General features: G+C 41.9%; 1 protein-coding gene across 1 annotated transcript in view; it reads right to left on the reverse strand.

Moving 5' to 3' along the window:
• The window catches only part of HLCS (holocarboxylase synthetase), a gene marked incomplete at its 5' end in the record, with an annotated part of 120756 nt that extends 94071 nt beyond the window's left edge, over positions 1 to 26685 (reverse strand). Inside the window, 5 exons of the mRNA XM_083884098.1 lie at positions 13714 to 13896; positions 16945 to 17822; positions 19506 to 19668; positions 23499 to 23651; positions 26494 to 26685. Of these exons, the coding sequence (XP_083740224.1) occupies positions 13714 to 13896; positions 16945 to 17822; positions 19506 to 19668; positions 23499 to 23651; positions 26494 to 26685 (1569 nt within the window). The remainder of the gene's footprint in view (positions 1 to 13713; positions 13897 to 16944; positions 17823 to 19505; positions 19669 to 23498; positions 23652 to 26493) is intronic.
• Between the last annotated feature and the right edge of the window lie 1028 nt (positions 26686 to 27713).

Here is a 27713-nt window from a genome sequence, read left to right on the forward strand (position 1 = left end):
GACCCCGAGGAACAAGGTCCACCTTTGACACGACATCACCACGGAACACTTCACAAAAAGGCTGATAAATCAGAGCTCAGCAAGGTGGTGATTTATCCTACCAGGAAAAAGGTGTGAGGAATTACGGCTCGGGCGTTTAATTCTTGGTGACACCTACTCGGTAACAAAATTGTTATTTTTCTGAAGGGAAAGTCTACAGTAAATTAAACCTAAGTGCAACTGGGCTAAAAATAAGCCCAGGCAGAAAGACATTCCACTTTTACATTAAAATCTGAGCATTTATGCATATTAAAGTGGGTTGATTTTTTTGGGGGGGGGTAATTATATAATCAAAGTCATGTTTGGAAGAATAAATTAAGATATAAATCTAACCCAAAACGCTGTACACACATATATATATAAAATTACTCTAAAAAGTATTTTGTATGGACTAGGAAAAAAAATACAGAAGAATTTTGTTCTCAGCTAATAGGGCAATAAATTAGATGCAATATATTCAGCAGCTAAAACTGGCTCTCTTGAACAGCTATCACATAATACTATTTTTATTTGGTACCAAACCTCTTTTTTTTTTTTTAATACTAACAACAAAATTGTTTGTTGAAAAAAATCTCGGAATTAGCAGCAGGATGATTAAAGCAAATAAAACCTAAGAAAATATTTTTTCTTCCCACTGACAATACCCAATTCTTGGCTGAAGGTTTCCCAGCAGGTTTGTTTGGCCTTTCAGCAGCGTCACACGCATCAAATGTGAATGAATTTAGTGTTCATGAATATGAAACAGCAGCACAGGAGCCAAAGATTCCCCTCTTAGCACTGTAAACACGCTTTAAAAACTCCAACAAGCTTTCAGCTGGACCTCATTTTTGCCTCTTCTGAGAGAAAAAAAGAAAAAAACCCAAAAAACTCACCACTCTTGGAGGGGTTTTGGAGCTGAAGAAATGTCTGTGAAACGTGGAGGTGAAACCACGACTCAGGATTACAACACAGCCCCAGCCCTGAGATTTTATATTCCTTTCTAAAACATACTCAGGTTGACAGAGTGGTTTGCAAATTGCCAAAGGAACATCTTGGAAAGGAAAAATTCCTTAGGAATTATATCCTCTAACAGCAAGAATACGCTTGGTTTGTCATCCTCCTCTAAAACCCAGTATTAAGCTGCCACAAACTAATTTTCATTTAAGATCTCTTTGTTCATCAAAGATACTTTAAAAAAATTAACACAGCAGCATGGGATATATATATATATATATATATATATATATATTTAGTGAAAAAAAATTTAAAAAAATTCAACCTGCTTTTTATTTAGCAGAATATCAAAGAAGCTTCAGGCTTCAAAAATACATGGTATTTTTGCAATATATTTTGCAATGTACATGTATTTTGCATATATAGCAATGTAAAACTTGGATAGCAAATAGAGAACCCTGAAAGAAGCCTCACTAATGTGCAGTTTATCAGAAATTAATATTTTTTTTCTTACAAAACATGATTGAAAATACAGTATTTAAACACAGTATTCACACAAGGCTCAGTTGTGAGAATGGATGATACAAATTCCATTTACAGTTATTCCCCAGCTGGGTGGTTTTTAACCTGTTGTAATTATTTTCTCCTTTTTCTTTGAGTTCCTTTTTTCCCAAAATCCTGGGATTGAACCTTGTTCAGAGCAAAAGGAGTAAAATTTTCCTCTCTGAGGAAAATGGAGAATCCAATTCTACAGCTGCACTTTGGATTTCAGGATCCAAAAATCTGCTCCATAAGACCTGAAAGTACTTCAGGGAGAAATGGTGTAAAGAAATGCCTCAAATTTAATTTCTCCTTTCGAGTTGGACATAAAACTTATTTAACACTTACAAAATAAGGTCAAATTTTATAGAATAAACCCATTTTGCCTCAAGTCCAAGACACCACGAGCTCCTGCTCCACAAGATTTGGATTTCAACGTCCAAAGTGAAGGCTCAGCACCGAAATTCAGGATTTTGGGAAAAAAGGAACTCAAAGAACCAGACCCAAGGCTGAGGCAGACCCAAACACGGGCAGGGAGGAGCATTTCTGACAATGGCACATCTTTATTCTGCAGGATTTGGGATTCTCCTGATTTTTTTTTTTCCTGAGGATAACCACCTGTCTCTGCCCCTTGCAGATATTTGTGCTCCACTGCTGTGAACAGGAGATAATCCAAAGTTCCTGTAAAACACGGCCCAAAGAGAACTCAAATTGACTAAAACCAAACCCCAGTGCCTGCAAACATCTCTCACTCCTGAGTTTTAAGACTCACTCAAATTACAAACCTAAAAAAGATTATTTTGACACTAAAATTTTGTATTAATCCAGGCAAGGATTTGCTTCACTTCATTCTGTCCAGGTTCTTGATGTCAAAAGTGTGTTTATTTCAACCCCTGCTTTTTTAAGACTCTCCTGACCTTGGCTATTTTTCTTTTGAGTGTCACAAAAGGAACCAAAATTTTTAATTATACCACAAATCCACTCCAAAGATAAACTTTAATCTGATTAAATACAAACCAACTTTGTTGAAAATCATTATATTACAATAAATAGTCCCAAATTGAAGGGGTAACTCCTAAAAAGGAATTGTCCTGAAGTTAAAAGCTTCAAGGATTACTTAAATCAATACTAAAATGCAAAAAGAGTTTAAAATGCACTTCCAGAATAGTTGCACACAAACTAATGCACTCAAACCAGACAAAATCTGTATCAATAGGTGACATTTAGTGATTAATTTATCCTTGGCTAAATAGGACAGTTTGGATCTAAACATAATTGCTGGATACTGTGAGCAAAACAATTATTATTTAATTTTGAATTTAAAGTTTGAAATGTGCTTTCAGTTTGCCAAACCAGTGAAAAAAAAACAAAATCAGGATTTGTGAGAGTGGCTGGGAAAGCTAAATTCTACCAGCAATTTATCAAATTTGAGAAATTATCAAATTTCAGCCCAGCAAATTATCAAATGCTTCTAAGAGGAAGAAACGTCCTTGAACAGATGGAGAATTTTTTTTTTTCAAGTGGAGCAATAAGGGCAGCAATAATTATAATAAAGTTTAATGCAGTTCAAAAATGTCTCATCTGGGCTGATAATTAAACAGAGTGGATTATGTAGGATAGAAAAAAGCTTGGAAATATTTGGAGAAAACTCCATTTCCACCTCCAAAAGTGCTGCAGAGACACCAAAAGCAAACCCTTATCTTGTCTGGATACTCTGAAATATTCCTCTGAAACACCAAATCCAACATTTACCCTTAAAATGTGTTTTAATATCAATATTATAACAAATTATTATCAATATCTGTTAATATCTATGTGTAATTAATATCAATATGGCTGAAACACATAGAAGGAAAATCCTCCTATAACTGCACAAAGCTCCCGATTAAATTCATTTAAAATAATGACAGAAATATTCTAAAGGCAGAAGAACATTTTTAAATGTTTCCAGGTCTTTCTAACAAAAACCTTGGAAATTCAAATATTGATTTTAATTTGCAGCTCACATGGTAACTTTACTACTCTTATGGTAACTTTGGGAAAAGTGCCCCTCTCTCCAAAGAAGCAAAAAAATAAGAATTACCACTTGTTTTCAGCTACTCCATTTTCTTTTCCATCAGCAAATTATTGTATTGAGATACCAACACCTAAAACACCGTTTAAAAAAATGGAAAATAACCAGATAAAAGTTCTCCCTGACGGGGAGTTGTGGTACATTCACAAGTCCCAACACCAACAATTCCATCTTCGAAAGGAGAAATGTCTTCCAGACCAGAAAAACGCACGGGGTAATTGCTCACTTCATGTAATAACTTCTAAAATCAAAACATGCCAGATGCAATTTTTTTATTTAGAGCCTGACAATCGTGCATCAAAACACAATTACTGCTCCTTATCTTGCAAAAGAATTTCAGAAATACCTCCTGGAATTAATTTGCTTCAATTCTGACTCCGTGGAAATGTCAAGATACGATCCCACAAAATAAGTTTTTAAAACTATTGAGGATCTTAAGATGTTTTTCAGTTCCTAAAACTTGACTTTATTCCATAAGCAGGGAATATCCAGGCACAGCTCTTAAAATAAAACACTTTCTCCAACTGAATGTTGCTCTTCCTTTGAATTATTTTAATCATGAGACCAATGTTACTTTTAATATTTTTATTATGACCTGTCCATCAGTTGAATGGTAAATTACAAAAAGAAATTGTGATTAATTTCTTTGTTGCAAGTGTAACATCAAAAAATAATCAGAAAAAAAAGGAGCTATAAATGAATGGTTCAGTAATCCACATTAATATCCATAGATATTCCATAATCTCTTTCTTTCTGTCAGCAAAGGAAAACAGCTTTATTTTTATTTAGTTTCTCTGGCTGAAGCTGTTAAGACATGGAATTCCCTAAGTCCATATTTAAGGGAAAGAAACTGAACTAAAAATTTACATGTGTATTGTTTGTCCAGCAAATGTTTTGAGACTCAGCAATCCGTGAACCCACTCCGAAAGAAATTTGGTTTCTAAATGATCTAAACTACAAATTTAAGTTCTCACCACGTGCAAAAACCATAAATTTATTCCAATTAATGCTCTCAAACTGAAGAAAATATTCTTTTCCATGTTAAAATCTCCTTGATACTGATTCTGCTATGGCTTGGTTTTTACTATTATTTTAAATATATTTATATATTTATACATATTTATTTAGGTTTTTTTTACAAATAAGGAAATATATTTTGAAATGTTTTCTGAGGTAGTTCTTAAAGCATTTCTCAGACAAATTCAGCAGCTCAATTTAGTGCAGACTTGAGAAAACAACACAGACTAGAGCAGGAAAGTGATTCCCAATAAAACAAGCTGTAAAAATCCAATGTTGTCCCACATTTCAGTGGAACCATCAGTCCAAAGCAGCACAAATTTTTATAGCTACAATTATGAGATATGCACATAACAACCAGCAGCTGTAGGGAATGCTGGAATAATAAATAATAATAATAAAGTTATTTTCTCCATGTTGAAGTCTTACTCCTTACCTCTGCTCTTCAGCTGTTGCCCCATTCCCCTCTCTCCTCCTCCCACACAGCCTCTGCTTTTTCATCTGCTATCAAACCACATCCACCAGCTCTTCCTCCTGCATTTTTTCCCTCTCAAAAGAAAAAAGAGTTCTTATCCTCATCAGTCAAGGAGCATGCTCTGATTTACACACTCCATGGAGAACTCTCATCCCAGCTTTTCTCAGGGCTGGAGTTCTTCTCTGGTCTCCTCTGGGCCTCTGGCACTTGACTCACTTTTATTATCTTGTCTGTTTAGTAAGAAATAAGTAAAGAAAGGAGATAATCTCTGAAATTTGAGTGGGCCAATATGACTAATACAATAAAATTATATACAGATTTAAATAATTACATATTTTTAAACATATTAACACACATACACAGACTATACATAGAATTATGGAATTACACAGGTGCAAGGCCAAACTTCACCCCTGCTGTGGATCCCTCTAGGAAATGCTGGCAGAGATAAAACTGAAATTCCTGAAATGAAATCATTTCATCCTGAGAAGAAGAGCTCTGCATGACCTAATTGTAAAACACAGGTTGCCCTGATGGACCTTTACACAGGATACTTTTCCTAGTAGAAGGAAAACACATGTACAGCACAAGATGTGTTCTGGTGAGGTTCTTTTTCCTTCTGAGAAAACCTTGCCTCAATATTCCTGTAAATCCTTTGTCCCTCATGTCACCAGTCCAAGTGCCAAGTGAGTGGAGTGGTTTATTAAAGTGGAACATGTTCTGCTTGTTGGGAACACCCACTGCAAACCCCCCTCCAAAAAAAAAGATCTTTCACAGGACACTTGCAGCAGAAACCACAGCAAACTTTCTGATTTCAGCCAACAGCTGCTCTTTAATCAGCTTTTCACTCTAAGAACTGCATCGTGTCAGCCAGACAGGCACATGCCAAATTCCACTCCCCCTGCACCTGGAATTTCCTGATTTCCTCAACATGTCACAATCCATGGCTGGAAATGAACTGTCAAAGGAGAAATGCAACAGAATCTCTAAGGCAGCCCCTTCCCCATCAACTGCTGGCACAAGTCACACCTGAGAATGGGGTTTTTCGGAGTCTTTGCCCAGTGACAAACTCTGAGAACACCACTTTTAAATCAATAACTCAAACTAAACCCCCATCTCAATTCTCCAGAATAAATCCAGCTTGATAAACTTCAATAATAAACTGCAATAATAAACTTCAATAATAAACTTTGTGTTGTAGACTTTTTTTTTTTCTGGTAACATTACTGAATAGCTGAATTGTCAAAGGAATAAAATACATATCCAGAAGACCTGAGTGTTGCAAATGCAGTTTTTCAAAAGCAGCTGAAGTTTGCAGGTTTTTTTTCTTTTTCGAAGAGATGTAAGAAGATGCTTTTATTTCCTCTTGGTTATATCCAGTTATTTATCTATACATTTATTCAACTTACACCTTTAATTAAAACATATGCTAATTAAACACACACTCTGGCCATAATTGGGTTGGAAGTGAAGCTACCAAAGGAGCCCTAATGAAACTGTCAGACAAGCACTACAACAATCTCCCATTGTGGGAAGGAGGCGTCATTTCTGAGCAATGGTAACTCGAGAGCATCCCCGGGCTCCAGCTGATGCCAAGCCTGCTCTCATTTTCCCAGTCTCACTTCCATAAATTAGCTGCAGGCCCCATGGACAGTCAGGGAACCTTGAGGGGTTTTTTTTTTTCTGTTTGGAAATCCTCCACTTTTGTCAGATCTTTACCAGTGAGGTCAGAGCGGTGCCGCAGTGTTTGTCAAAAGTCAGGGATTGGTGCTCTCCAAAAATCCCCCATCTGCTCCAGGGCAGCCCTGACTCCAAAGGCTTTGTCAGGAGTGCTGAAACAAAATCCTCACCCAGCCACTGGAACTGCAGCCCTCCCAGCAAGGCAGAATGTGACACCTGAATTGGGATCAATCCGCCACCGAGGGTTGGATTTTTGCAGTTCAGATCCTCATCACAAACTCCAAGGTAAAAGCTGAGGCTGAGAAAAGCCAGCCTCACCACTCTGCTGAGGAACCTGCACTCAAGGAATGCTCAGGCCTGGTGCTGCTGCTCCCTGTCATCTCAAGAGTGAGGAATCAGCAGCAGACCGAGATCACAAATGGTTTAAATATAGATTACATAAGCCATTCTGGGGGCATAATGAAATTTTCCATTCTCTCCAGCACAGAAAGGAACAGGCCTGCTGAAGAAAGTGGTTGTGAAGTATCATGCACACTGACTGGAAGCCAGCCTTGAAACATGAGAGAATCCAATTCCATGAGTGGCACTTTGGGCAGATGCCAGCACATCATAATTTCACATCAGAGTGAGCTCCACACAAAGATTAAATGCTACTCGGGACAAAAGGCATTAACTTTTAGTTCTCACAGCAGCATAAAAGACCCTTTTTATGGAGATTGCTACGAAAAACATCTTTTCTTTCACTCCTCAAAGCTTCCTGCACTTTCCAAATGATCCTCAAAAGTGTTTATTGAATCAATAAATAATACAATGGCCCAAAAGTTGTTTACAAACCATAATGCAAAGTAAGAATGCTGCTCATTATTATGTGCCTACAAATGTTGTTTAACAGGAACAGCATGTTTGTTGCCATCCTACAGAAGGCAAACAAAATTTGAAGTAGAGAAGTGTAAAATAAAGGCAATGTTTGCCAGATTTCCCTTTCCCTCTGCCCTAAATACACGGGAAATATTCCCTAAAGATAAACAGCAAAAAAAGGAAAAGGTATCTTTAACCACCACCTGGAATTACTTGGCTCCACCTTTGGAATTCCCTTCATCTCCCATCAAGAGATTCTTAATTGGAAATGCTTCAATGTATTCTGACAGTGCAGGCCATCGATTCCTGTGTTTAAAAGTGAGGAAATATTATACAGGGCAGTTGCTGCAAACACCCAAATCTATCTACAACACACGATGCATAAAATGCTTTCCATCCCTCCCTTGTTTTTCCCCTTGAAATCCAGCTCAGAAGTGTCCCCTGCTGGCAAACACCTTCCCCTCACTGCAGGAGATGGAGGAAAAAGCCTCAAGTGCATCCAGCTTTGGGAACAACAAAGATTCCTGGGGATTTTAGTAGAATGACAACGCTGATGTGGCTCAGCTGGGCAGGGACACTGGTCAGTCCTGGAAAATTCACTGGAAATAGCTGCAGCATCCCAGCTTTTCCTCAATAAACAGCTCCAGGAAAAAGGCTGAGAAAAGTTTCAAGAGTGAAGAAATTAGGAGATAATCCAGCCTTCTAGTAATTAGAGAATTCCAGAATGGATTGGATTGAGAGGGACCTTAAAGATCATCTCATTGCCACTCCCTGCCATGGGCAGGGACACCTCCCATTGTCCCAGGTTGCTCCAAGCCCCAATGTCCAACCTGGCCTTGGGCACTGCCAGGGATCCAGGGGCTTCTCTAGGAACGCCATCCCAGGGAACAGTTCCTGCCCAAGATCCCAACCAGCCCTGCACTCCTTCACCTTCAAGCCATATTTACAGGAGGCAGCATGAAAAAAGCCCATTTGTCAGTCAAATCCTGATTTCCCACCAGGATAAACAATCTCTCAATTGACCACTTGAATTTTTGTGTCACAAGGTCCCCCCTGAGCCTCCTTTTCTCCAGGCTCAGCCCCTTCCCAGCTCCCTCAGCCCCTCCTGGGGCTCCAGACCCTTCCCCACCCCCTTCCCTGCCCTGGACACGCTCCAGCCCCTCCAGGTCCTGTTTGAGAGTTTCCTTTTCATGGCTCTTTTCAGATGCAAAGAGCCTGTTTGGATCACTGAAGGACATCAGGTTAACACCTTGAAAAATTGTTCTGTTCTGAAACAAAAAACACCTTTTCCCTGTGTCCAGAGAAGCAGAATGCAGATGAGAAGGGTCTGGAACACCTGTCCTGTGAGGAGAGACTGAGAGATCTGGGCAAGGGGCTGAGCCTGGAGAAAAGGAGGCTCAGGGGGGACCTTGTGGCTCTGCACAAGTCCCTGCCAGGAGGGGCAGGGAAAGGAGGAGAGGAAATGGCCTCAAATTGCACCAGGGGAGGCTCAGGCTGGAGATTGGGCAAGGAAATTTCCCTGGCAGAGTGGTCAGGCCTTGGGATGAGCTGCCCAGGGAGGTTTGGAGTCACTGTCTGGGGGAGTGTTCAGGAGGAGGCTGGAGGTGGCCCTTGGGGACAGGCTTTGGGCTGATGCTGGTCGCAGTGGGTGGCACTGCCTGATCCTGAAGGTTCTTTCCCACCTCGATAATTCTGGGATTCTGTGACTCTCATTCTTTGCCTTGGCACAGAACAACCTGTGAAGAGCATCCTGCTCTGGACTGTTGCAAAATCTCCTCCACAAACTCAGCTTTATTTTAAGCTTTTACCTCCACCAAATAACTGGAACCCAAAACTTTACTAATTTAACTCAAGAACCAACAGTTCTATACACTAATAAAAATGTGCAGAGTAATGGAAGACTGAGGAGAAAGAAGAAAGATGTGCTAAAATGTACAGAATTTATTCCACCACACGATGCTGTGATGAGTGTTAAAAATGTTCACTGAGGTACAAGAGAAAACATCACTGAGATACAAAAAGCAGAAAAAAGCAGCTCTGAACTGTTGAATTTGGACACAATTCCCACATAATTTCATTATCCTGAACGCTAATGAAACAAAAAGAGGAAAAAAGGGAGTTACAGACTGTCAAAAACCATTTCCTTGGAGAACAATTCCCTTCAGAACCACACTCCAACAGCAGCAAACAGCAGGAATTATTATCAGAATCCAGACATTGACACATCCCACAACTGCCAACACTGGAAAAAGTTTGTAATTTGTGTGCCCCTTCTGGGTTTGCAAGTTTTTTTGTTGTAAAGAAACAAAAGTGAATTTGAGGAGGGGAGAGGGAAGAACCCAAAACCAGCAAATGCAAACCCACCCTCCCCGCACACACAGGCAACTCAAAGCCTTGCAGCCCAACAAATTCCTTTGAATTTATTGTGGAAAAGAGCCCTAAATCCATATTTTTAAATTACAACACAGCCATCAGCCTTTAGGTGAAGTTTCATAGATAAATTAAATCCATTCCCCAAAACCCATAAGGTGCTTCAGCAAATAATTGGTACAGATGCATTTACTTTGCTTCATCTGATCTTTTTTTTCCTTGAAGCTACTTTGCCTTGAAAGAGATTTTCATTTCTAGCTGAGAAACAAACTGGGAAAAGCTTTCAAGTACAAAGGTTTTTGCTTATTTCAAATAATACAAATAAAAAATAATAATAAAAAAAATTAGACACCAATGAATTATCAGTGATTTATTCAAGCCTCTCACAGTCTGTTGCTCATTTAATATTTTTCTCACCTCTTTTGTTACTTCTGAGCCGGAGAAAAGAGCAAATTTATTTTTTGTAATAAATAATTCCAAAGAGCTCTTGTTTTTTTGTTCTACTGTCTTTCAGGACAAGAGAAAACAAACAAATCTCCCTTTCTGTAGATTATACATTTTTGTGAACTAAAAACTTGGGACAGCAACAAAACTTCTGGACTTTGAGTGTAACTCCCCCTGATTTTAGCACTGGAAATTTTTTTAAAAAACCCCTGAAGTCGAATCTCTAGTCCTGCAACACCCATGAATATGCATGGCAACATTTCAGAAACAATTGTCTCAAAAACGTACCCTGAAATCAGGGTTCATTATAGTGTTAGCTGAGAGTTCAAATTTCCCTTGCTCAAAGGAAGATTTATTCAGGATAAAGTAACTCCACATTTTCTTGGCTGACATAATGGACCTGGAATTTAAAAGCAGACGATGCCACCCCAAGAATCAAGACGTGGAAATCTGCTCTGACTGAGCTAGTTCTGCTCCAGCTACTGAGTTACTCAAACACAAAAAGAAAAAAAAAAAAAGTTGAGCCTGAGGAGTTTTTTACTCAAGTTTTAAGATGAGCAAATGTGTGGGTGTAACAATTCCTAATGGGAATAATCACCACTGGGGCAAAATCTCATTCTTCAAGGAGTAAATCCCTGGGTTTGAAACCTACATTGAGACTCCCGGCAATAAAACACAATCCTGGCATTTATGTCTGAAAAGTTATCCTTGGAGATGGCTGAAAGAGCAAAATATTTGAGAGAGTTTAAGGGCAAAGCTGCAGAAAGAATCAGATCTCTATGGTTGGAGCTGCCACTGAACATGTGGGTGCCAGACGGGAGATCAGAGCTTGGGACATTGAGTCCCTCCCTCCCCCAGGGACACTGAATTTCCCTCTCACTTTGCTCAACTTCTCTGCAAGAAAAGAAGAAAAGACAAAAGGTTCTGGGTTTTGCTATCAACACTGGCCTCTAAAATTCTATTTAGCATCAAGCTGTGTTGATTTAATGAAGCTTTTAAGCAGCATTTCAATTGTTCTTCATTCTAACGCTGCCTCTGTGGTTATTGTAGCAGAATTCTCCCTGCTAAGATCTAAAATTCTTAAAGATGGACATGACCATCCATTATTCAGACAGCAGAGCTTTCATTTCAATTTAAAATACAGTAATTCCAGTTCTGCTCAGCCTTTGCTGTTTTTTTTTTTTTTTTTTTTAATCCATGCAGCAAGACTGTGGTTTTAAGGTCCAGGACTGGAAATTAAAACTTCCAAATGTGAATCCTGTGAAGGAAAAAAAAAAATTTCCACCCCAGTTCTCAGGAACAGCTTCAAATTCCATGTAAAAGACCAAGAAAGATTCACAGAGTGGAGAGGAACATCTTAAATTCTTAATAATTACATTTATATCCATCAGCAGCACAGGTTTGATGGGATTATTTGACAGCATTTCAACAATGATGCAGAAAAACACAGATTGTCCAGGAATTAAGGCAAAAGAAAAGTCAGGGGAAGCTATTTGTTCACAGAATAAAGCTCAGAATTTTATCTGATGCCCAAAATGTAGCAGAAAATGTGTCTGGTGCAAGTTCTGAAGTGATAAAAGACACAAGAGGCACCAAGGAAATCCCAGAGAACAAGGGACAGCTCTGCTGTAAATTAAAGAACTCCCCAAACCAGCACTTAAAATTGAAAGAAATTTAAAATTACCCCCCCAAAAAAACCCTCAGCTTTATTTTTCTCTTAATGGAATGGAAAATGCAGAGCAAACCAACTTATTATTTCTTCCTCATAAGCAAAAGGAAAAAATTAATCAGAAAAAATTAATCAGAAAAATCTGAGCAGGTGAGGGGAACCAGCAGGTTTTAACCACGATGGAAACTCCAGTTTGGGGATGAGGATTAGGAACAATCAAAGTATTTCTCATTATTTTTGGATCTGTTAACAGCACCCTGAGCTTGCCTGACCATTAATTGACTCATTCTGGAATTTTTATTACAGGGAAGTCTAAGAAAATCATCCCAAAATCACTTGCTGGCAAAATAATTAAGGATTTCCTCAAATAATTCCCATTTTTGGTATCTCCTGGCTCTCTGGGAAGGCAAGGAGAACCTATGGAGAGAACAGGATGGAGGGAGAAAAATAAATAATTTGTGAGAAAGCTGAACTCTGACACATCCATTATTTATTTTAAGAGCTCCCTCTTCATCAGACTCTTTAGTTGTAGTTGAAATTTCCTTTTACACAAAATTCTGGAATTCTATCATGGCTAAAGGGAAAGATATGAAAATAGTGACTACACACAGCAAAACCAACATTCAAATATGTCAATAAAACAATTAAAATCACATAAAACCACATTAAAATTAATGAAGTTTAGGAATAAAATAGTTTATTAATAGAATTTAGGAGTAAAATTTTAAAAACTAATTGTGCTACAAACTTTAACTAAAGAATATACTGTTAAAATATCTTGACTTGATGGTCTGCAACCCTGGACTATGCCACTAGATGGCAAGTTTGGATAGAAATTGGCTGAATTTTAATTTATGACATGTTTGAAAAGTCCAAAGGCATTGGACAAAAACTAACATAAAAAAAAAAAAAAACAGTGAAAGAGGAGAACAAAAATAGGAAGAGTTCAATAAACAAGTCTTGTGGCTGGAGCACATTGAATATAAGTCAAAGAGGTTAAATAGGTTTTAGTTTTGTTTCCACACAGAGAATCAATCCACACACTATTTTGAAATCATGTTTTAAAGAAAAACAAGTGAAAAATCAAGTTTCTTTATCTATTCCTCACTATTCTTCAGAGCAGTGTCTCATGGAGAGCTGACCCTTGAATTACAAATATTCCCAAGAAATATTCAAAGGAATATTTCAAATATATCCTCAGGAATGAAGGTTTTCCCTGTGCAATCCTTGACCCATCCCAACTCACCCCATTCTGCTCTTCACAATTCCCATTTTGTTGCCAGCCTGTGCAGCATTTTTTTATCTTGATTTAAAACAACTATAAATCCTGGTTTTTAAAGCAGTTATTTTCTGTAGCAAACAATTAAGGAACAGCATGAAAAAATTCCTAACAGAAATACAGCAAAATACAGAAATACAGTAAAATTAATCTTGCACAATTCCCCCGTGGGGAAATTCAAAATTCCTTCTAGCAGGGAACAAAACAGTGATGGATTAAAAATTAAACTTTTTGCTTACCTGGCTGGAATATCTGTTGAAAACTCTCCAAAAAGAACTACCAGAGTTTAAAAAAACAACTAAATTTCCCCCCCGGCAGGGTAAATCCCATCTTACCTCATCTGGAGAGAGCAGATAAATGGGTGTTAACACAGGGATTTCACTGGATTCACAGCTCAGCCCCAGGCACGTCAGGATCTCCTTGAGAACTTCGTATCTCTTGGAATTGCTCATCTTGAGCAAATTAAAATCCTCTTCAGTTTGCACATCCATGGAGCTGCTGTCCAGTTCCAAATGGGCCTGACAAAATATATTTTAAAAAAATAATAAATCCGTTTCCAATTCAGAGATCACCAGCTGTCAATACACCACAATCTCCTCTAAAGAAAACCTACCTAAAATTTCCCTTCTTAATAAACTTCTTCTGGAGGAGTTGAATAAATTTGTATTTACCAGCTTTTAAATTTAAACCTTCTGCTTTTTTTCAGGTCTGCCACAACCAACAGCAAGGCTGGTCATATCCTGGCTTGTACAAGAGCAGAATTCCATTACAATTAAAATGGCATTAAAATTGAAATTCCATTAAAATTGAAATTCCTCTAAATTGGAATTCCACTAAAATGATATTAAAACTGAAATTCCATTAAAATTAGAATTCCATTAAAATGATATTAAAATTGAAACAGCCTTTTAGAAGTTGTACAAGACATGGAGAACACAAATTAATTTAGTGGAAATCAGTGCAGCTAAAGAAACCTTTCTGTCTAAAAAAGTTACTTTCTCACCTGGTAGAAAATCACACCTCATGGTTGAAGCAGATGCTTAAAAGTTGAAATTAAGAGGAAAAAAATTAAGGGGAAAAAAAAGATCCTTCATAAACCTCATTTTTGGCTTGTTCTTTCCTGCTTTTCCTTTTGTGTTCAAGGTGTTTCAAAGCTCTTGCACTCTGCAGATTCATTTATTGCTGTTAAATAAAGCCCTTAATTTTGTTCACGCCTTCCATTTTGCAAAATTTAAGGATGCTCTTGGTGTTTTTATCTATTTTCCTTGAAATTCAGGGAAATTAATGATTGTGGCTGCCCCTGGATCCCTGGAAATGCCCAAGGCCAGGTGGGATATTGGGGCTTGGAACACCCTGGGACAGTGGGAGGTGTCCCAGCCCATGGCAGGGGTGGAATGAGATAATTTTAAGATCCTTCCCAACCCAAACCATTGTAAAAAAATACATTAAAAAGGAGGCAGGACACACCCAGCCACCAGAGGAGCACAGAAAAGAGGGGGAAACAAACCTGCCAGAATATTTCATGGCTGATGTCACTGCCTGGCCCCCTGGAAACAATAAGGGCTTTTCAAATCCAGACTGGAAGTCATTTAGAATTATAAAATGTCACACTAATCCTTTTTAATCTGAGTTTTGAAGCTGTGCTATGATGCCCTTTTTTTTTTCCCTGGGGAAAACCTCTGCAGTATCAAGTTTTACTACAGCAGGAGGATCAATTTAAAGGGTGCAGCAAATCAGAACTTGCAGGGACAGAATCAAATCCATTTTCTAGCAGCACATGGAGGGGGCAGAGCTGCCTACAAAAAAAACCCAATAAATATCCTATAATTTCCCACAGAGTTTCCAAAAAATCCAGCAGATTTAAGCTGATAAAAGATAAAAACATTTCTAAAAACCTCTCGAATATTTTGAGCTCCATAACTGCTACAAGAGTCTTGATACCTGATCCCTGAGCAGTGCTCTGGGCTCCTGAGAAAGTTCCCTACCTAAAATTTTGGTAAAAATAGAACCTTCCATGAAGTTTGTTCATTTTTTATATTCCTTAACTTAATATTGGAAAAGAAATCTTGCTCTGCTTTTCTCAATGTGTTTGGCAGATTTATTTTCTAACTTTGATGGTACCTCTGATCAGCCTTTCCACCACTCATAACTTTAGCTGGGAATATTTAAATCATTTCAATAATCAGTGACCAACATTTCCCTTCCTCACTCATTATCCAGAAGGTAAAAATAAAGAAAAGAATATTATGTTTAATTTTTTGAGGGTTTTCTTTGGCTGTTTTGGTGATTTTTTTTAACCAGAGATCACAGTATCATAATACTGGAGAGGCACCTATTTCCTGGGATATTATTTTTAAGTGGAATAAATTATTTTGGCTCATCTTAAATCACCCCAATTCCACCCCTCAGATTCTCTGAGTTATCTGACAAGTGCAGAATGTTTAACATTTAAAGCTTTAAAGCCTGAATAAGGACTCAAGAAATAAAAAAAGTTTCCGGCAAAGTTTATTCTGCACTTCTTGCTTTGCCACAATTTCCTATTTTTGTAAAGATTTTGTGGGATTTATTTCCCACCTCCCAAAATCTGCTCAAGCTGTGCTCCTGCATCACTTCCAGCAGGCAGAAAAGGGAAAGCTCTGCTCTGGAAAATGACAGAATTCCAGAATAATTTGGGTTGGAAGGGACTTCTGGAGATGATCCAGACCTGTTCAGGCAGGGTCACCTGGAGCAGGGGACACAGGGAAGTGTCCAGGTGGGGTTGGGATGTCTCCAGAAAGGGAGATTCCAGCAGCTCCTCCCTGAGAAGCTGTTCCACCTCTGGGGAAGGAAATTCCTCCCCACGTGGAGGTGGAATTTTTGTGGTTTAGTTCATGGCCACTGCTCCTTGTGCTGTCACTGGGCACCACTGGGAAGCCTGGCACCATCCCCTGGCACTCCTTGGAGACATTTCCATGGATTGATGAGTGAAATTCCTGCTTCCTGCACAAACCCTCTGTAATCCACACATGGCTGGCTCCAGGGTGAAAATAAAGAAGTGTTTTCACAGCAGTGACATTCCAAGTGAGACCCACCCTAGTTTTGGATCCCTTGGACATCCAGGACATCCATTTACGCCTGGGAGGGTGGGGAGAGGCTGGGCTGGAATTCCCAGACTTGCTGTGGCTGCCCCTGGATCCCTGGCAGTGCCCAAGGCCAGGTTGGACATTGGGGCTTGGAGCAGCCTGGGACAGTGGGAGGTGTCCCTGCCCATGGCAGGGGTGGGAATGGGATCATCTTTAAGGTCCCTCCCAACCCAAACCATTCCATAATTTTAATAGATTTGTTAATCTACCAGACAAGACTTAAAGAAAGTATTTCCTAATTTCTGGTTTGGTGCACGCTGGGATAGTGGAAGCCCACAGAAAATGGGGAATGGTTGATCTTTAAGGTCCCTCCCAACCCAAACCATCCCATGATTCCACACCTCCCTTTGACAGGAATCCCCAAGAACATGCAATGAGAACGATTTTTGAGGATTGCACACCATGCAGCAATGAGGAAATGAATTTTTTGCCTGCTCACAGTACCTGGGAAAGGATGGCTTCTCCCCCACTGCTCCCGTGAGTCAGATGCACAATAACAGGGTCTTTATCAGCGTTATTTAATCGACTCCACACCTTCACTCTGCTGCCATCTCCCTTCATCCCTTCCTCAAAAACACAGCCACTGACCAGGAGGTTCAGCTTCACCTCAGGGCTGTCCTTTTTGGAGACCAGCAGCTCGTGCACAGCCTTCCTCAGCTTGTTTTTGTGCTTGAGCTGCACGCCCCCGAACGTGAAGGACGAAGAGAAGCCAAGGATCTTTCCCCCTCTGGACAAAAAAGTCATAAACTGCTTGTGGCTCCCTTCAGGAATGGGCTCCTCTGTGGCAATGACCAGCAGCAGGGAGTTGTCAATCCAGGGATCCCTGAGCACTTGCTCCTGGTGCAGCTGGTAGATGGTGTAACTCTCAGCATCCACACATTCCCTGAGGACGGATTTCACCTGCTCAAACCTGCCTTTGGCAGCCTCAGAGCCCAGGTAAATCAAGATATTAGGGGGTTTCCCAGCCAGGTTGATCCTTTTCACTCCTTTTTGCAGCCATTCATCCCCCTTCTCCCCAGCTGTGCTGCTGCAATCCTCGGGCAGCTCCGGGATGTTTTCGGCGGAGGCGAATTTCACCGACTCGATGGTGGTGTTCTCCAGCTGCAGGCACTCGTGGCAGCTGGAATGGTGCAAGTGGTGGTGTTCCCCAGCTCCTGCCTCCTCCTGCTCCTTTTCTTCTTCCAGCTTGGATTTCTCCTCCTCACCTCGGCCTAATCCTGATTTCCCAGCAGGAGTTACTGCATCCATGTCTGAGCTTTTCTCCTTCGCCGACGGTGCCTCCTGTGCCAACTCCTTCAGAGCAGATTCCTCTAAATGCACAGCTGGAAAAGGTAAAGGATACAAATAAAAAAAGGGGTTAGAATAACAACCTAAAAGAGTTATGATAAATATCATTAACAGCAGAATTTAATTTCATCACAAATGCTCTGCAACAGCAAGAATTTCACTGATTTGACACAACAAACCCTATTTTCCCCAACAGCACAACAGAGATTTGCACTCAGAACATAAAATCTAAAGACAAAACGAAGAAAAGAAAATACCTCTGGAAAAATACTGCTCCTCTGAGGAGGGCAGGGTTTAAAATCACTTGCTGCTGTTTGGAAATGAACTATTTTGTAATAAGCCAATGAAGTGATGGTATTGGGTAAGGCAGACATCAGACCACGTCCCTTGCAGGGCTGAAAGCTGCAGATAAAGGTTTGGCACAAGAAAAGGGAGGAAAAAGGTATTTGAACTGATTTCAGTCTGCAGAAAGGGAGAGAGACCCACCCACGAGAAGACTTGGGAGCTAAGAATCCAAGGGAAAACAAGAAAATAAGAAGAACTGTGAAAAATTCCCCTTTACCCCTGAAAATGACAGAAATGTGAAGATAATTCATAGCAAATACAAGAGAGAAGAGAAGAGCAAAGACGATTATTGCCAGCATGAAATGTGCAGAGCAAAGGGGAGAGAAAAAGATACTCTTCACAAGGAAGGGTTTCTTCAGCTGCTGAGCCACCAAAACACTTCAAGGCAAAATCTGAAAAATTTTACTGAATCCTTCTCCACTCACACAAAACCGAATAAATTTATCGTGTTTTTAATTCAGGGAGAAACTTATTAACAAAATTTTGTTGCGGATCCAACTTCAATCCCTTTCCTTATGAAACTACATCCCCTTTGGAGCAGAAACACGAAGCAAGATTTATTTTTTTTTTTTTCTGATATCCCAAGGGAATTTCACAGCTTCCAACCTCTGTTATTCCATCCAGAGCCTCCCCCAGCCTGTTCTGGAGCAGCTTCCACACAGCACTGGAAGCAAAAAGAGGCAGAAAACATTTTTAAAAAGGAGTGGCTGGGACACTCTCAGCTTCCATTCTTCCTTGGGGGAATATTTATGCGAAAAAAAGCACCAAGAGAGGCAGAATTTCCCTTCAGATTCTTTTGGGAGAATATCCCTGTCTTCTTGCACTTCAGTTAAATGTTGTTGATTTTGTCATTCCTTAATTTGTGCCAGTGCACTGTGATCTACATTAAAAAAAAAAACAGCAAAGCAAATAAAAACCCCCACAAACAAACAAAAAGCCCAACCAAATTGTTCTCAATCCATGTTCAGGTTTGGATACACTTCTATTTCAAATAGGAAAAAAAAAAAAAAAGAGAACATTTGCTTTAAAACTTTCAGGTTTGGGGTTTTTTTTAATTAGTTTGTTAATCTAACAGACAAGACTTAAAGAAAGTATTTTCTAACTTCTTGTTTGGAGCACCCTGTGATAGTGGAAGCCCACAGGGAGTGGGAAGGGATGATTTTTAAGGCTCCTTCCAACCCAAACCACTCCCCCATCCTATGAAATCAAAGCAGAGCTACAAAGGGATCAACTGCCTGGAATCCCAACAGGAAGAAAACTCTGTCCAAATAAATGCAGATTTTTCAAGTAGGTATAAAAATTATTTTCAAATTCCTAAAACAATCATAAACCAGATATGTTGGGCTATTAAAAATGATCAGGAGGATACTTACAAACAATCCTGTGTGGCACCATCCCGTTATCCATCTGCAGCCTGTCTTCCAGGAAGGCTATTCCAAGGCTACTGAAATTATCTACACTGGCTTCAGCAATTAATTTAAAAGGTTCACCAGGTTTATAGGCCAAGGGTGAACAAAACTCTGACCACTTGACAATCTAGAACAGAGCATATGGATGGCTTTCAGTTGGGAAAAGTCATGGAAAAAAAAAATCCCCCAAGTATCAACAATATTGTGAGTTTGCAAGATGAGCTGCAGGAGAACTGAATACAACTCAAAAATTTATTGAGGGAGGGGTTGGCTTTAGGCAGCAAAGATTGAGCCTTGATGGAAGAGAACAACATCCACACCAAGTGTTGGGAGCAAATTGGGAGGACAAAGGAATTATCTCCCAAAGATCAAGGCTCTGAAAGTTCCCAGCAACAAAACGGCAGCAGAGCATCATCACATTCTGTAAGAAAAATTCTGTTTGTTTCCTTCAGCACAAACTCCAAGCAAGAATGCTGATAAAAAGAACAAAAGTAAACCACAGGGGTTGAATAAAAATTATCAGAAGCATTAACTAAGCCCAGAGGGCTCGAGATGTTTATCTACATCCAAAATTCCCTTTCCCAGGAAAGAAAACCCGTTGCACAAAGAGGAGACACAACCGGACACACAAACCAGTTGTTCTCCCATGAAGGAATTTTTAGAGACAAGGAAGCAGCACCTGCCTTCGTGACCTAAAAAACCAAAAAATCAGCCTTTGCCATGTTCCAAAAACTGGGAGACAAAGTGAAATTCCATGAACCTTCCATGAGGTTCATCTTTTCATCACCACACACCAGATGTAAAATGGTGATTGAAGTAAGGAAAAACTTATTTTGAATGCTGAGGATGAGCTGTCAGCTATTCCACTTGTTCATAATCAGATAAATGTACCTTTTTATTTACTACAGTTAAATGGTTTACATTTAATTGTACAACAGCCAAGAGAATCCAGCTCCAACTTTTGATTTTGTGGTATTTCCCAAGGGAACAATAAGAAAGAACAACCCTGATGCTTCTGTCTCCTTTCTGAGTCATTGTCAAAGGAGGTTCTGATTAGCACAACCCAAATGAGACCATTCAGTCACAGAATCTCAGAATGGTTTGGGTTGGGAGGGACCTTAAAAATCATCCCATTCCCACCCCTGCCAAGGGCAGAGACACCTCCCACTGTCCCAGGCTGCTCCAAGCCCCAATGTCCAACCTGGCCTTGGGCACTGCCAGGGATCCAGGGGCAGCCACAGCAAATCTGGGAATTCCAGCCTCCCAGGGAAGGATTTTTTCCCAACATTCCACCTAAACTTGTCATTTCTCAGTGTGAAGCCATTCCCTGTGTCCTGTCCCTTTGGCCCTTGGGAATTGTCTCTCTCCAGGTTTCCTGGGGCTCCTTCAGGCCCTGCAAGGCCACCCTGAGCTCAGCCCAAAGCTTCTCCTGTCCAGGCTGAACAATCCCAGCTGTGCCAGCCTTTCCTCCCAGCAGAGCTGCTCCATCCCTCTGCTCATCCTGGAGCCTCCTCTGGGCTCTCTCCTTGAGCTCCACGTCCTCCCTGGGCTGGGCCCCAGGGCTGGGGCAGCTCTGCAGGTGAGCTTTTCAATCCATATTTCTATTTCTGGCCTTTGGATATCTAACAAGAAATCTGGGTGGTGATCTCCTGAGCCATGACTTCTGCTAACTCTTTGTGAAAATTTTCCCTTTCCAGAAGGAAAAGGGGAGCAGCGTGTGGGGCTTCACCACTTTGGGGTTAAACTCCAGAGCACATCCCAGGCTCAATGTGGTGGCAGAGGATCCTTCTACTCCCAGAGTATTTAAATCTCCTTTCTTATCCAAAGAACAGGCACAAGTAGGGAACACCCACACCTGGAAACTGCGAGGAAGATCTGTTGCTCCTTTCTTTGGTGGCACCAAGTAAAACCTCAGATGTAAAATGCAGTTACTGCTGCCTAGTGCAAATAAAGTGAACCCACAGGAGGAACTCACAAAGTAAAGCTCTTGCCAAAACCTCTGACCCTGAAATCCTGCTCAGGCAACAATCCACTGGACTGGCTCCACAAGCAGAGCAAAAACCCTCAGGGAATATTTTACAGCTTCGAAATTTTTCCACTGTTTTCCAGCTTTTGAATATTTTCCAATTCGAAATCAAAATCCTGTCAGAATAAAGGATGAAAGGGCAGCTCTTAAGAGGAGATGAGACATTATTCACACTCTTGTTTTCTGAGTCCCCCTCATTTTCACCAGTCACAGATCACTGATATTCCTACAAAAAATGGCTTTTCTGACCAGAAATTCCCCCAAGAGCAGCTTGTGCCCACAGCCCCTGGCTATGGTGACAGCCAGAGGTCCCAAAATTAAGAGCACTTCACTGTGTTCACGCAGAAAAACAATAAACAAAATTAATCAGCAGTCCTTTTCCTCTTCAGTTTTGATTTTTTTTTTTTGCCTGGACTATCACTTTTGAGCTTGGTAAATCAAATTCATTATTAACGTCCACGTAAGAACGTGAAATTTTCCTTCCTAAAGAAAATGAAAGTAAACTAAAGAAGATTAATAAAAAAAGAGAAAAGAATAGATAATTAGAGCTTCAATGCAGATGTTTTTGTGGATCTTTCTGTTATAATGAAAGTAAAAATAAAATAAAAATCTTCCATCTGAGCTGGGCCAGCACTGCCCAGGGGAACTCTGAGAGAAGAGGGAGGGCACAGCTCATTCATCTCCAGAAGCAAAGCCCACCTGGATGGATCCCACCTACCAAAGGCAATAAAGTCATTCCCAAAGCAGCTAATGCAGGTTTTCTCCAAGGAAAAACGTGTGCCCAGTGGAATCAGGATGAGAAGATTTCAGCAGAGAAAGTCCCACCAAGCCCTGGGTGCCTCAGAGCTCCATGAAACCAAGGATTTCCCTGAAACAGCAATTCTGGACATCATTCCTGACTGACAGGCCCCAAATCCGTGCTCTGCAATGGGACTGGCAGGGGGTGAAGGCATCCAAAAGTCTGATTGTAGCACCCCAAAGTCTGACTGCTGCACCCCAAACCTGGAGCTGAGCCCATTCCCAGCCTGTCCTCCTGTCCCTGCCCTCAGATAAATCTGTTCACCAAGCCTTTGCTCCCCATGTTCACTCCAACAGGGGATTGCTGGATCATCTCCTGGAAAAAATGACCTGGAAAACACAAGATCCTCGTCCAGGGAAGAAGACAGGCCATGAGCACCTGGATGTGACCTCCTGGAACTCCAATAAAGAGCCTGAAACCTGATTCCAGGTGACAGATGGCCCTTAGGGACACTCTAATCCATGGCCCCAGGGCTGATACCAGCTGGATCATAGAGGAGCTCTGGAATTCCAGATGTTTTTGTTCCAGCCTGCACAGAGACATCCTGCACATCTGCCCTTTTCCCCTCTGCCCTGGAGGCAGAGAGATCCATCTCTCCTCTCTTACAGCTTTCCAGTGCCTAAAGGGGGCTGAAAAAAAAGCAGGAGAAGGATTTTCCAAAGGCTGCTCCAAGCCCCAATGTCCAACCTGGCCTTGGGCACTGCCAGGGATCCAGGGGCAGCCACAGCAAATCTGGGAATTCCATCCCAGCCCCTCCCCACCCTCCCAGGGAGCAATTCCTGCCCAAGATCCCATCCAGCCCTGTCCTCTGGCAGTGGAAGCCAAGTTCTTGTCCAGAATTGCTCTCCTGGAGCCCCTTTAGGCCCTGGAAGGGGCTCTGAGCTCTCCCTGGAGCCTTCTCTTCCCCAGGCTGAACAATCCCAACTTCTCCCAGTCTGGCTCGAGAACAGAGGGACAATTCCCACCCTCAGCCAGAGAAAAATGCCACTGAAGAGCCTCAACAAAACATCTCTGGTTGTGTCTGAAACACAAAATAGAACTTAATCATTAACAGTGAACCAAATGAATCAACTCCCTTTTTATTCCCAATAACATCCTTTCTATGCAAGACACAAAGAGGGGTTTTCCTCACCTCCTTTGGAGAGTCGGGGCCTCTCTGGAAGTTGCCAGTGTGGGCAGAGATGCTCTCTGTCACAAAGGCAATGTGCTCTGCTGGCAGCAGCTTCTCAGGGTGAACCAGGGGGGAAATGAGAAGTGCACTCCACCTGTTCAAGTCATCAAGGAACTGTAGAAGAAATGGGAAAGGAAAAGAATGTCTGTATAGAATTATTTTTTTAAATTATGCCCGGCTTAAGTTCAAATCCGACCCTCCAGCCTTGCAAGGAAGGGTGATGACTATTTCACATTCCCCAGGAGACAAAAAAAGGGATAAAGTTGGGATAAAGTTCTGAGCTGTTACAAAGGAACACTAAAAGTAAAACTGAAAGTGACAAGCCACGTTTTGAAGCCAATTCAAACTGCAGCTTTCAGTTTTCCATGAAGAGAGAGTGGAACACAAAACCCCTGAGCCACTGGCTCTGTGACTCTTGTGGGACATTTGTCACATTCCTCATTCACCTGATCCTCCTCTCCCATCCACTATCAATATTGAATCCTCATTTATCTGCATCAAAGTTCCTCACTCACTGTGAAATTCATACAACATAAAGAAATAATTCATTCAGAATCGATTTTCCTCTAAGTTGTTCTATCCACCACCCAGCAGACCACTGGACAGAAGTTTTTCTTCATTCAATTACAAAAGATTCCCTCTCTTGCCCTCATCAAGGAACAAATAAAGCTCAAAACTGGAATCAGCAAATCACCAAACCAGTTTGAGACACCTCACAGCTCCCCAGGAAAACATTACCTCAATTTTTAATTTTTATGTAGATATTGCTTTGAACTTCATTTGTCTGATATATTTTTTAAAAATGGCAAACATTAGAAATAACTGCTTTGCTTTACACAACTTCAATAATTCCACATAGGAGCAGGAAAGAATTCCCTTCTGACACTAAAAATGCTCATCCCTGCACACCTCAAATGAAAACACAGAATATTGAGATTTGGGGGGCACTTCACTGATCCAACCACCCTTGGTGAGCACGGGAGCTGCACAAGCAAATATTGATTTCTCCCACAGGAAAGTGAACTGAGCTCAGGAAGCTTTAAAACACCTTAAACATCCGATTTGGCTAAAGATCAAACCCAAAAAAAGCCTTCCCAGGTGATGATTTATGACTCGCCAGTGTCTTGAGCAAGCTGCTGATCACAGTCCAAGCTACTGGGAGAGCAAAGGAGCTTTGCTGGCTGCCCAGAAGCCAAAAAAAAAATAATCTTAATTAACATTTTATCTCTTCACAGATGATGTAAAGAGCTCCTCAGTGATGCAGCTCACCAGGACCTGCCCCGGGGATCCTCAAAGGCTGTCACCACGAATTTTAAAGAGATAAAAAACATATTGAATAACAGCCCTGAGTCTTCTGTGCCAAGCTGCAGCTCCCCAGAGGGCATTCCCAGCTCCCAATAAACCCAGCAGATTATAAAATCAGGCTGCATGAACAACACTGCAGACAGAAAAAAATGTGCTGGCTGTGCAAGGACTGAGGAGAAGCTGTTCCAGAAACGAGCAGGAGTGGAGCAAAGAGCAGAAATCAGCTGAAATCCTCTTCACTTAGAACAATAACCCAGGGCAGCTGAGGCAGGAGTCCTCTAAACAAAGCTTTGTTTTATTGGAATGTGAATTAAACATTTAACTTGGCTGGGAAAGATTCTGAGGTTGCCACCATCAGTCTGAAATAATCACACCATCAGTGTGAAATAATCTGTTCATTAAACAGCAAAAAAAAAAAAAAAACTAGTTTTAAATAGAACCAACTCCAGCAGCATTTCTAATCTTGTTTTCCTTCGCTGCAAACGTTCTCTTTACCCACTGAATTTCTGAAAAGCTTTTCTGCTTCCTGAAGAGAGAGAGGCACTGACACGCTCCATAAATCCCTTCCCAGCAATGCCTGGAACAACTGAAACAATTCCCAACCACAGACACAGCCCAAGAGCAGAGATCAAGAAGAGCCTTACCCAGAGCAATTCTGGCGTTTTAGTGACAAATTTAGAGAAAATGCAGGAGTCATTTAAATAATTCAGCCTAGCTGGGGGCAGTGCCAAGGGAATTCCACTTTTCATCCTCCAAGTCAAGCAAGCTCACTTTCAGTTTTGCATCCAGCAGTGCCGAATGGAAATGGTTCAGGCGCAGGATTTTTCCACTGTCATGGGCTGCCACAGCTCTGCTCATTCGTAAAAAAAATGGGATTTTCATTTCCCACCACATTTTCCTCGGAGGAGACCAAGGATCTCAGGAACCAAAGGCTCAGTTCACATTCCAGGGCAGATCCAGCAACGTTTTAAAGCCCCGACATGAATCTTGAACCCATAAAACAAATATTTTTAGACTAAAAGCCTTATAGGTGCTCAAAGTATGTTGTCAAAATGTAAAGAGGATTTTCCCAGTGGAATGATAGGACAAGGGGGAATGGCATTAAACTGAAAGTGAGCAGGTTTAGATGGGATATTAGGAGGAAAATGTTCCCTGTGAGGGTGGGAAAGCCCTGGCACAGGGGGCCCAGAGAAGCTGCGGCTGCTGGAAGTGCCCAAGGCCAGGCTTGGAGCCCATGATCTCACCAGGATGATCTTAATATCTCTTCCAACCCAAACCATTCTGTGACTCTGTGAAATTCCATCAAGCTCTCCCAGCCAAGCTTTCCTATAACCACAGCTGTCCTTGCAAAGCCGCACTAAATACACACACACACATATAAATACATATAAACAGACCTTTGTATCACACAGAGCATCCCTCGGCCCATCTGCAATGCAAACAGCGAGGAGAGCGAACCACACCAGAACTGACATTTCCTACCAAAGGGTGTCCCCTCCTCCTTCCCCCTGGCTGTGACAGCGCCAGGAAATCCATTTTTCCCAACCCCAAACCCCCGCCCTCCACCGATCCCCCAAAAACCAAACCCCAAATCCCATCCCCATTGCCGCGCTGGGACTGGGACGCTCATCCCTCACTCCCGCCGCTCTACCTGCGCCTCGCCGGTGCAGAACACCTTTCCCCCGATGCGGAGGCACACTTTTTCCTCAGGCAGCGGCTGTCGGGCGCAGAAGGTGAAGGAGCAGCGGGAGCGGTGCAGCCTCCGCACGGTGCTGCGGACCAGCGCGGCCGAGCGCGGCCCCCAGCGCGCCCACAGGTACAGGTAACACAGCGTGATCAGCATGGCGGGCGCCGCGCCACGCCCCTCCCGCCCGCTCCCGGCCAATCGCAGCGCTGGCGTCAGGGGGGAGGGAGGGAGGGAGTGGAGCTCCCGGCGCTGATTGGCTGGGAGGGGGCCTGGCGCGCGCGGCGCCCCGCCCCTTTCTGGGCGCCCCGCCCCTTTTCGCGCCGCTCCGCCCCTTTCCCCCTCCTCCCCTCAGCGTGAGGGGAGCGCGCGGTGGCCTCGGGGCTCCGCAGTTCTGAGGGTGTAAATAAAGGAATAAAGGAATGAAGGAATGAAGGAATAAAGGAATAAAGATCGTTCCAAGTCGTTAAAAGTGGCTCTGAGCGTTGTGTCTTTGCAGCGGGTTAGTTGTAGGCGTGCTCTGGAGGAAGAAGAGGAAGAGAAGGAAAGCGGCTCTGCGGTGAAAGAGGGTGTAAAAAAAGAAATAAAAGATCGCTCCAAGTCGTTAAAAGTGGCTCTCGGAGTGTCTTTTTGCAGAGGGTTAGTTGTAGGCGTGCTCTGGAGGAGGAAGAGGAGGAGCAGGCGAGGTCTTCTTGTCCTCGGCGCCACGACTCGGCTTCTCTGGGAATCGCAGAATGGTTTTGGGTAAAAAGGGATTTAAAGCCCATCCAGCTCCACCCCCTGCCGTGGTCAGGTACACTTTGCTCTAATTCAGGTTGTTCCAAGCCCCAGTGTCCAACCTGGCCTTGGGCACTGCCAGAGATCCAGGGGCAGCCACAGCAAATCTGGGAAACCTGTGCCAAGGCCTGCCCACCCTCCCAGGGAGGAAATTTTTCCTAATATCCGATCTAAAGCTGTAATTTTTCAGTTTGGAGCCATTCCCTGTGTCCTGTCCCTGCAGCCCTTGGGAATTGTCTCTCTCCAGGTTTCCTGGGGCTCCTTCAGGCCCTGCAAGGCCACCCTGAGCTCAGCCCAAAGCTTCTCCTGTCCAGGCTGAACAATCCCAGCTGTGCCAGCCTTTCCTCCCAGCAGAGCTGCTCCATCCCTCTGCTCATCCTGGAGCCTCCTCTGGGCTCTCTCCTGCAGCT

The sequence above is a fragment of the Zosterops lateralis genome (genome assembly GCF_965231275.1).
Source record: "Zosterops lateralis genome assembly, chromosome: 2".
Taxonomy (NCBI): domain Eukaryota; kingdom Metazoa; phylum Chordata; class Aves; order Passeriformes; family Zosteropidae; genus Zosterops; species Zosterops lateralis.